General features: G+C 44.8%; 1 protein-coding gene across 1 annotated transcript; it reads left to right on the top strand.

Moving 5' to 3' along the window:
- Nucleotides 1-9,354: 9,354 nt before the first annotated feature.
- Nucleotides 9,355-10,593, top strand: LOC131219213 (protein IRX15-LIKE-like). The gene has a single exon (XM_058214230.1). It carries the CDS (start codon nt 9,568-9,570, stop codon nt 10,480-10,482), a length of 915 nt encoding a protein of 304 aa, XP_058070213.1. The 5' UTR covers nt 9,355-9,567; the 3' UTR covers nt 10,483-10,593.
- Nucleotides 10,594-11,240: the final 647 nt, after the last annotated feature.

Raw genomic sequence — 11,240 nt, 5'->3', positions numbered from 1 at the left:
CACCACCGGCCGAGTGGATAGTGAATGAATGAATGAATGAGTATGCAATTCCTGCTCAATAAGTCCACATATCAGTACGGTTCCTCTCTGGAGAAATCACCGGGGTCTATTACACTCCAAACCAGATTGTCGCCCCATCGTGCGCAACAAGGTGAGTGGAAGAGACCTCGCTATCTGCCTGCCAATATCGGGCTTGGCTCGTCGATAGCGGACTCATTCCTCGAACTGGTCAGACTCAGCCTAGCATTACCCCCTCCTCTTGGGCAGGTAAGGTCGTACCCCCTTCTAACCGACCACGACACAATGGGAGACACGGTCTAACGGTATATGGCCCTCATGCGCTTATGCATCCACTCAGTCTACACGTTGGAGCAACATCTGGAACCAAGAGGGTTTAGGGACTTTCATCTAATGATATCTATAGCACCCATGTAGAACAGATTTCTGGTGTCCCGTCTGGCCATCCAAGATATGCCTGTGGAGGCTATAGCCCTAATGTCGCTAGGGCACATAATGCAAGAAGCATGAGTCATATAATCCAGTCATGCATCAACCCTGCACATACCGTGCACAAGATAACCTCCGCCTATCAGAGAGTCTCATAACAATCTGTCTAATGAAATATGCAATGGTCAACCACATCTCATAACAAACATGCAGATGATGCGTATGGGCATGTATCATGATGCTATGCAGTCACATACTCATAATCGGTATCAATGACCGGCATCGACAATCGACCTCGACAATGTGGACATTTAACCAACATTGCCTCTGAGGAATGACCCTCATAGATCCTAACATATAATGGACCCATGACCTCACACAAGGGCTAAATATACAACACCATGGGCCTCACTCAAGAGCTTAATACACATCACGATAGGCCTTTCACATGGGCCTAACATACATCACAAAGGGCCTCAACTACGAGTCGCATATACACCATATAGGTCTCGACAATCGGCCTCGACAATTGAAATCGGTCAATAATCGGAATCAGCAAATCGGTCACGTCAATCGGAATCGGCAATCGGTCATGATAAACGGCCTCGATCGCTAATCGGCAATCGGTCAAGATAAACAACCTCGATCGTTAATCGACAATCGGTCAAGTCAATCGAAATAGACAATCGGTCAAGAAAAATGACCTCGATCACTAATTGGCAATCGGTCAAGATAAACGGCCTTGATCGCTAATCGGCAATCGGTCAAGATAAACGACCTCGATCACTAATCAAAATCGGCAAATCGGTTACGACAATCGAAAATTGGCAATCGGTCACGATAATCGGCCTCGATCGCTAATCGGCAATCGGTCAAGTCAATCGAAATCGATCGATAATCAGAATCGGTAAATCGGTCACGACAAACGGGGTCGATAATCTATGTCGGCCTCGATAATCGGCACCGATAGTCAGGGTCGATAATCAGCACCGATAATCAGGGTCGATAATCGATGTCGACTTCGATAATCGACACCGATAATCAGCAGATATAAATAAGGCGGGGTTTATAGATGATGAGTCGATCAACCATAGTATAAAGATCGGCAGCGGCCGTGGTTATATCAAATCCGATGACATGGAGTCATCCGTCTACGGTGAATGGGGCCCACTTATTTGGGTTAACCCACTAAGGGAATGATGAGAATGGGCCTAACAAGGCCTAAGGGAATGTCTCAATGTGGATATCCAACCATCATTACCCATCAATGTGGACATCTAACCAACATTGTTCCCAAGGAGTGGCCTACATAAGGGATTCATACACAATGTATCGGCCACACATACATCACGATGGGCCCCATTATGAGCCTCTCATTTATCGCGTTAGGCTTTATATAAGGGCCTCAAACGAATCACAATGGGCCACGCCCATGGGCCTCAAATGCATCAAAATGGGCCTCTCCCATGGGCCTCAAATACATCACATTGTGCCTTGCCCATGGGCCTCGAATACACACTAATGGGCCTCGCCCAAGGGCCGAAATGCATACTGGTGGGCCTCATGGATGGGCCGTACCAATGGTCCTAAAGTGGCTTAGACCATATCAAAATCATTCCAATAGTTGTAGGTGTAACATGTGTATCACTGTACACTATCAATCCATGAGGCTCATGGCCCATCAATGAGGACTAGCACTGCCCAAACATTGTCCATATAAATCAGCACCATCCAAACTTTGTCTAGCAGCGGGTCCCATTATCAGGACGGCTGGGATACACATATACATCACGTGGGACCCATGGAATGTGCTGACATCAACAGCGGGTGGGTCCCCCAACAAAACAGTTGGACGACATAGATAATACACGTGCATTATGATGGGGATCCACCATCCATGAGCTAGATGGTGGATGTGACACACCATCAAGGTGGGTGCCAAGTGATGGCCCACTGCAAATACAACAGCTGCATGGTTGGCTGCTGATGAACGCACGCCAGCCATCCAAATCCTCAAAAAGGTGGGCCCACATGGGGCCCACACATACAGACAACCACCTCATCATATATAAATATATAATATTTTATTTATTTATTATTATTATTATTTTAAAACAAATCCCACCAGCGTCTAGATAGATGGACCGTTGGATGAAATACATACATTGGTGTGGCCCACGGAACTTGCTGCTTGTGTGGCCAGCTATCCCACCGTCCAGATGGATGGTCTAGATATTACCAACCCATATCAGACCCATAGAACTCACTGATGTCTAGACATAACAGCTGTGTAGTCGAATAATCCCCATAGTCCAATGGACGATGGGATATAACACATATCTGGGTGGTCCCCTCAAATGCTGGACATCTGTCCAGCACGTCCTCTGATGGATGGTCAGATAAAACATATCAGGGGTGGGTCCCATCCTCAATGAACAGTGTGGATTAAACCCATGCGTCACAGTGGTCCCACGTGTTGAAAGGCAGCATGGATGAATCACATATATCATGTGTGGGGTCCCCGGGACTCGCTGCTGCAATACAACAGCTATAAACTGGTGTGAAATGCACCAGCCAAACTGTTCTCATCAAGTGGGTTCACAAGCATCGTCCAGATGGACAGGGTAGATATACAACAAATACATCAACGTAGGTCCCACCTACCCACACGTGTCGGTGGGCTCACGTTTCAAGCGGATGGACGGTGTGTGGAAGGCACGCATCAAGGTGGATCTCACTGTCCAGGCCTTTGCACTGGACGGTGCAGTTAAAGCACGTACATCAATATGTACACACGTGTGACAGGTGGATGGGCTGGATCAAAACACACAGCATGTGGCCCCACACGTGCGGACCGGGTGAATAAAATGCGTACATCCTGGTGGTGTCCCATGTCCAGGAACTGGACGTGAGGTATTCCACTTGGACGGTCAGAATTGCGTGGATATAAAACATACCTCATGTTAGGGCCCCAAAACTGTCCAGGCACGGACGGCCTGATCATGAAACCCATGGTATATTGTGGTCCCCACCAACTGCAGACATCAGCAGCAGCTACTGCTGCTGCTACCAAAATAAATGCACGGCATGGATGGAACCTCCAAATGGACAGACGGTTTAGATAAAATACCTATCCAGGTGGGTCCCACACCACCGTCCACATGCTGCCAGAGTATATGGACGGTGTGGAGGGGGGGGGGTATGCACGTGCAGCAAGGTGGGGCCCACGCGAGTGGCCCACCATCTACAGTGTCAAGCTACTACATGTGTTTACCCTGCACAGTCCAGCAACACCTGGACATCCACTAACTGGATGGTCTGGATGAAGCCAATACATCATGGCGTGGGTGGATCTCCACCGTCCAGATCTGTTAGATGGTGTAAGTATAATAAATACATCAGGGTGGACCCACATCAATGTGGCCCACCACTGGATCAAACTGATACTTGTGATTCCCTTAAATCCCGGGCCTGCCAAAGATCTAGTAGCAAGGTGGGCCACATTCCAACATCAAAAGAGAAGGAGAGAGAGAGAGAGTTAGAGAAAAGAGAGAGGGACCGGATGGTGATGGAGGGACCCTGCCACTATGGGCCCCTCCTTGATACAATACACACATCAAGATGGGTCCCACCACATGTGGGCCCTCAAATCACGAAATCAACAGTGGAAAATCATAAAATCACCCACCGTTAGATCTTGGACTCTTCCTTCCACCGATGTGATCTAGAGCTCCAAGGATGCATTTTTAACGGTTGAGATGATCTTTAGGTGGTGGAGATGGGAGCTAGGAGGTGGGCCACACTCTCATGGAGGGGTTGAGACGTTGGAGTTGCTTGGAGAATGAGAGAGAATAAGAGAGAGATGGATAGGTGAGTGATGGGGTGATGGGTGAAGTGAATGATGGGTGTACTTTGTGTAAGAGAGACTTTGACTTGGGGGTTGCTTGGGGATGGGGTTGTACTTTGACATGTGAGGTGATGTGTACTTGAGTGATGGGATTGATGGGATTTGATGTGATGTTCTCTTGGGTTTTACAATGCGCGATGTTTTTCCTCGAACTGAATGCAGGCCCACATCTCCTGGCCAGGGTATTGCCTTAGTGCGTGAGACGCGGCATCTGAACCGTGGCGATGGTGCGGTCGCACGGCGTCTTCATCTTCTCGACTAGCAATAGCTCGTATGTAAAGACCAACCATGCCAAACGATGCTGTAGTGAGTTAAAAGAGGAGGCAAAATCATCTCATCAATCTCGACTTGCATCCGATCGATGGATATGGCACCGACTAAATGGGATTTCGGTCAGGCATTACGCCTAATCCATGGATAGATTTCAAGGATTGCGTTGTTGCAGCGTAATCTGGAAAAACAATCCTCGCTAGTCCCATTGCTAAATGGATATGATGCAAAATAGGATGCTTCCAATCCAACCATCCAAACGCACCCCTGATAGATTTTGAGATTCAATACCACCTACTCCCATCAAAGCCGACATAAATCGAGGTGCCAAACTCGCCCTTAGCGTACTGAGTAAACTCTGCGAGGCCCACAATGATTTATGTATTTTATCTTGTCTCTCCATCAATTTTATCCCAAAATTGATCCTAAAAACCTGATCTGAATCGGTATTTCGGACCGGGTTGGACTTAGTTCAGATCAGCCCAGCCAAAACACGAACTCGGTTTGAGTCAGGCATGCTGGACTCGGTACCGAGTCGAATCAAGTTCGGGTCAGTCCTTGTTCAAAACTGGATTGATTCAAGTTAGACCTAATGATGTAGAGCGGGCCATGGACACTTTCATGTCCAAGATGGATCAGAGAAGGCCCGATTAAAGGCAGAAATCATCAAGACCATTAGAACCTTAAACAAGCATATCTCGCAAACCGAAATTAGTTACTCAACGTACCATATATGATTTTGGGGTAGGACGAGCTACTTTAGCCAACCAAGCCGACATAGCTAGGTTACCCACACCGAATTTGCAAGATTCCATCCTATCGACGGTCAAATTCCATGTTTATTTCTATTTTTACTGTTTTTAGTAAGTTTTAGTTTGATTATAACTCTTCATCCATTAGGCTTTAGGAGTTGTGTCCAACATGAAAAGTGTTTAGAAAAATTAGGAGAATAACGTGGTTAAGCCACATAGGACACTTACAATAAATAGTAAATTTCCTATTTATAGCAAGTTGCAAATTTTAGGGAGTTTTAGTTATAGTTTAATTCCTAAACTTATTTCAAGTCTTGGTATCCCTATTTAAAGGGTCGTAGGCTCATTTATTTCATCAATCAATCAATCAATTTATGAATTTTCATGAATAATATTTATATTTTCTTTCTTTTTCCTCGTGGATTCGAGAAGTGTCTATGAGGACTCTAGAGAAGCTCCATGGATTTGGAGTAGTTGTCCTTAAGGAAGATGGTGATCGACTTTATCACGTTTATCCCTACGTCAATTGGTATCAGAGCGAGGACTCCCCTCGAGTCGATGGCAAACAATGAAGGTATGAATCAAAATCCTATGGACGGTGATCCAGGGATTCATTATCTTTTGGAAAGAATGAAAGTTTTCCACCAGGAGAGTCAGTTGACCATGCGAGGGATGCAGGCAACCCTCAACCGTCTTGCTGATGCACTGATTTCGCCCCGAGTCCAAGGCGATGCTCAACTGCCCGTAGTTACTATACGGCACAACCATGATTTTCATAGAGCACTACCAGTGGTGAATCGTAGGGCCATACCAAATAATTTGAGTTCTAGTGACGATGACCTTAATGAAAGCTTTCCCGGACGACCATTCCATGGGGGCGATCGTCAAGATCATGCTGAAAGAGACTATCGAGGTAAGGCCGAACTTCCTAGTTTTAACAATTTATTATATATAGAAGATTTCCTCAATTGGCTAGTCAAAGTAGAAAGATATTTTGATTATATGGACGTGTCAGATCATAAAAAGGTGAAATTATTAGCGTTTAAATTAAATTCTGGTGCTTCTGCATTGTGGGAGCAATTACAACTCTCACGTGCCCGACAAATCAAGACACCCATTTCATCATGGCCACAGTTGAGACGCCTTCTTCAATCATGATTCTTCCGTAGTGATTATAAGCAGGTATTGTTCTAGAAATACCAAAATTGCCGACACGGGAATCGAACCGTCACAGGTTACACCAAAGAATTTCAGCGGTTGGCAACATGAAAGAATCTGTCAGAAACAGAATCGCAGAAGGTAGCACAATTTATAAGTAGGTTACGATCAGCGATTCAAGATTGAGTTTAGATGCACTTAGTCGAGACTGTGGATGAAGTAGATTAGTTGGCAAGTAGGGCAGAAACACAGCTTGCAAGAGTTTATATTCAACCTAACCCTTCAATCGGCCCCCCATGATGGGTCCCACTCAGGATTCAAAACTAACCAGAGCAAAAGAACCAGTAGGAGGACATCCTCAACCTTTTGCAGCCAATAGGAGTGGCCCATCTAGGCTTTAACGCCCCACAACCTACTTGACTATTAACAAAGGGGGCATTGAAGGTGTGACCGCAGAAGAAGACCCTGGCGTTGATGAACATAAGCAAGCCACTGAGGAAGAAGCATATGACGATGAGTTGACGGTTCAAGATTGTGGTGAATCTCTATTTGTGAGGCAATTACTGTATACCCCACAAAATGAATTATATCCATAGCAACACAATATACTTCGTACGCGGTGCACTGTCAACGGAAAGGTCTGTGATATGATCATAGACAATATTAGTAAGAACATCGTCTCCAAAGTGATGGTGAAGTTGTAGTTACTTATGACAAAACATCCTTCTCCTTACTCAATTGGCTAGATTAAAAGGGTGAACGAGACCAAGGTAATTGAATAATGCACTGTCTCATTTTCAATTGGTAAAACTTATAAAGATCAGATACTTTGTAACGTGGTAGACATGGAAGCATGTCATATGTTACTCAATCAACCATGATAGTCAGACTGTGATACGACCCACCGAGGATGAGACCATGTTTACGTCTTTGTTAAGGACGGTCGAAAGATAATCCTTACCCCTATGGCACTAGAGAAACAGCCCGAAGCTTCTAAAGTGGAGGGGAGCTCCCTCTTGACCATTCAAGGTTTCATGGAGGAATCCAAGGAAGCGGGTGAGGTATACGCCATAGTGGTAAAGGGCGAGGAATCGAAACCCTTAAACATTCCTCTAAGTTTAAGGCCTTTACTGAACGAATTTAAAGAAGTCTGGCTCGAAGATTTACTCGATGGATTGCTCCCCTTAAGGGACATCCATCATCACATAGGCCTTGTCCGTGGGGCTAACTTGCTCAACTGCTCTCGCTATCAGGTGAGTCAAAAAGAATGTCAGATCTTAAAGGCAGTAGTGAAGGATCTAATCGATATTACTAGTTAAGTTAAGAAAAGCATGAGTATATGTATTGTGTCAGCTCAAGAGTCTAATGTCAAGTACAAGAAAAGAGCTAATAAACATCGACATCAAAAGTTATCTCAGAATCATGAACCAAGTCCTTTAAATAACTCAAGGACGAGTTTTTCCAAGCGGAGGGATCTGATGTAGAACGTGTCACAGATACATTCCTAGCATGGTTGGACCAAAAGAAGGTGGACTGTAAATTGATCATAACTTTTGATCCAGGTATCATTATGGTGCACCAGACCAAGTATCATGAACCGAAGCAGCACGAGAACTCGATGATGAGTTCTTTTGAAGTGGAGTGGACTGATGAAGAGTAGGCCACAGACACTTTCATATCCAAGATGGATCAGAGAACCTTCAAACAAGCATATTTCGGAAATCGGAATGAGTTACTCAACGTACTATATGATTTTGGGGTAGGACGAGCTACTTTAGCCAACCAACCCGGCATAATCGGGTTGCCCACGCTGAATTTGCGAGATTTCATCCTATCGACGGTCAAATTCTATGTTTATTTATGTTTTTACTATTTTTAGTAAGTTTTAGTTTAATTATAACTCTTCGTCCATTGGGCTTTAGGAGTTGTGTCCAAATTGAAAAGTGTTCAGAAAAATTAGGAGAATAACGTGGTTAAGCCACATAGGACACTCACTATAAATATTAAATTTATTATTTATAGGAAGTTGCGAATTTTATGGAGTTTTAGTAATAGTTTAATTCGTAAACTTATTCCAAGTCTTGGTATCTCTATTTAAAGTGTTGTAGGCTCATTTATTTCATCAATCAATCAATCAATTTATGAATTTTCATAATATTATTTCTATTTTCTTGATTTTTTCTCATGGATTCGAGAAATCCCCGTGAGGAATCTAGAAAAGCTCCATGAGTGTTATCCTTGAGGAAGACGGTGATCGACCTCATCATGTTCATCCGTGCGTCACCTAACTTGGTCTGACTTGACTCGATGCCCACATCTATTTATTGAAACTCACACAATAATGTTTATTTGTGGTCCAACTTATCCACGGGTGTTACAAACACGAATAAAAGGAAAATTAAATAAATATCAACTTGAACTGAAACTTATATAGTCCCGAGAAGTTTTCAACTGTAGTCGTTCAATTCATAATAATTCTCTAATGTTGTTCACCTGGGATTTAGAAATGCTTAAATTTTGGGCTCCTATCAGATAAAATAGATGAAGAGGGGATAAAAGACAAATTACAGTGGGCACATAAAGTTTGGCAAGTAGAGCTACTAAGTACGCAATCCGATTCGTCACGTGCGGGCCCTGGTTTAATGAGGACCCTCCATCAAGCATTCTTTAGGGCGAGCTGCCGTTTCCCTTCCTCCACGCAACAATCTAAAAGTAGCAAATCACTGACCTACCGTGCATATATGCAAAAAAATTTAGAAAAACGAAAAAAACAAGACTAATAAATAGAGACATCTCACTCGTCTCTGGTTAATCAGTCACTCTTGCCTACCCGCGAATTCATTGAAATGTGGGCCCCACCACCGCTCTCTCTTCCCACTGCATCTCTTTTTTGTCATCTCTCTCATTTCATCATCATCTAAAACCCCTTGGGATTCGAGATCTCTCAAATCCCTCTCTTCCTCTTTCTCTCCCTCTCTCTTATCAAGAGCAGATCTGAAGAAGAGAGAGACAGAGAAAGCGAGGGTTCTTTCAATGAAGTTCAACGGCAATCCAAAGCTCATACTCTTCCAACCCTCTCCACACAAACCAGGAGGAGCCTCCAACCGTCTATGGCTCCTGGCCTTCGTCTCCTTCTTTACATTCGTCATCTTACTCACTCTCATCACTACTAGAGAAATCCCTCTCTCTTCATCTTCCTCTCCATCCATCCTTCCTTCGCTCTCCACCGACGTCGTAGATGCCCTCATCCACTACTCCTCTTCCTCCAACGTAACCGGCCGAATGCCCCCTCACGAGCTCCGTGCAGTCGCCAACGCCCTCCGCCTCTGCTCTCCTTGCAACTTCCTCATCTTCGGCCTCGGTCACGAAACCCCCCTCTGGCGGTCCATCAACCACAATGGACGGACCGTATTCCTCGATGAGAACCAGTACTACATCGCCATGCTCGAAGAGAGGCATCCCAACTTGGAGGCGTACGACGTTCAGTACACCACCAAGGTGAGTCAGATGTGGGAGTTGCTGGCCTCAGCTAGGGAGCAGATTCGAAATGACTGCCGACCCGTCCAGAATCTCCTCTTCTCCGACTGCGGCCTCGGCATCAATGACCTTCCTAATCAGCTCTACGACGTGAACTGGGATGTGATTTTGGTTGATGGGCCACGGAGTTATAATCCGTCCGCGCCTGGGCGGATGTCGGCGATCTTCACCGCAGGCGTGCTGGCCAGGAGCAAGAAAGGCGGGAGATCGACTACGCATGTGTTTGTTCATGATTATGATAGGGAGGTGGAGAGGGTTTGCAGTGAGGAGTTCTTGTGTAGGGAGAACATGGTTGGTAAGATTGGATTGTTGGCTCATTTCGTCTTAGAAAGGATGGATGCTAATACCTTTGAGTTTTGCCGTAATCATACATCATCAGCATCTTCATCATCAGCGTCTTCATCAACTTAGTATTGTTAGTAACGGAAGTGATGTCTGAAGACATCATGATATTTGTATTTCTTTCAGTTTCAATGTATTTTCGGACCTGATATTTACACCCACCTGATTTTATTTCATGCACATATTTTCTTTTCCTTTTACTTGGAGCAGTGAAAGAGTATACACTCTCAGATCCAAACTCATTGATGCGAGTGGGTGTAAATGTCAATTTCCGGTTTGTGTATTCTTTACTTTGTCTAGGTGGATGTGGCTGTACAAGTGAGTTTTGTTGGGTGGAATCATTGAACTAGGTTGTATGGCTGCAACTTCAGTTCGGGTTTACCTGAACCTCTCTGGCCTAACCTGACCTTGATTCAGGTTAGGCGGGGAGTCCTTGGATGATTAGGGTTGGAAAACTCCAACTCTGAAATTGGATTGGTTTGGATAGTGTAAATCATACATATTTGGGTTAGGTTCGGCGGGCTGAGGATTGAGCACTGAGGAATTTTTTTTGTTAGGCCTGGGCTGAGTCCTGTGAAGGTTGGTTATGTAATGGGTTGAGTCCTGGATTACGGAGGAATTTTGGGTTAGACCTGGATTGAGTCTTCTTTAAGGTTGGTTATACTGCGTCGTACCCTACCAGATGGACTGGGTACTGGTGGGGCAGTGGGGCCCACAGTAATGTATGTGTTTATAGTCATTGTCCGTCCAATTTTAACAGATCATTTTAAAAGATGAAACCAAGACGTAGGCAGATCTAGGGCTTAAGTGGGCCTCTCCGCATGAGA

This window comes from Magnolia sinica, chromosome 11 (genome assembly GCF_029962835.1).
Source record: "Magnolia sinica isolate HGM2019 chromosome 11, MsV1, whole genome shotgun sequence".
NCBI lineage: Eukaryota > Viridiplantae > Streptophyta > Magnoliopsida > Magnoliales > Magnoliaceae > Magnolia > Magnolia sinica.
This window is presented reverse-complemented; position numbering and strand designations above follow the sequence as displayed.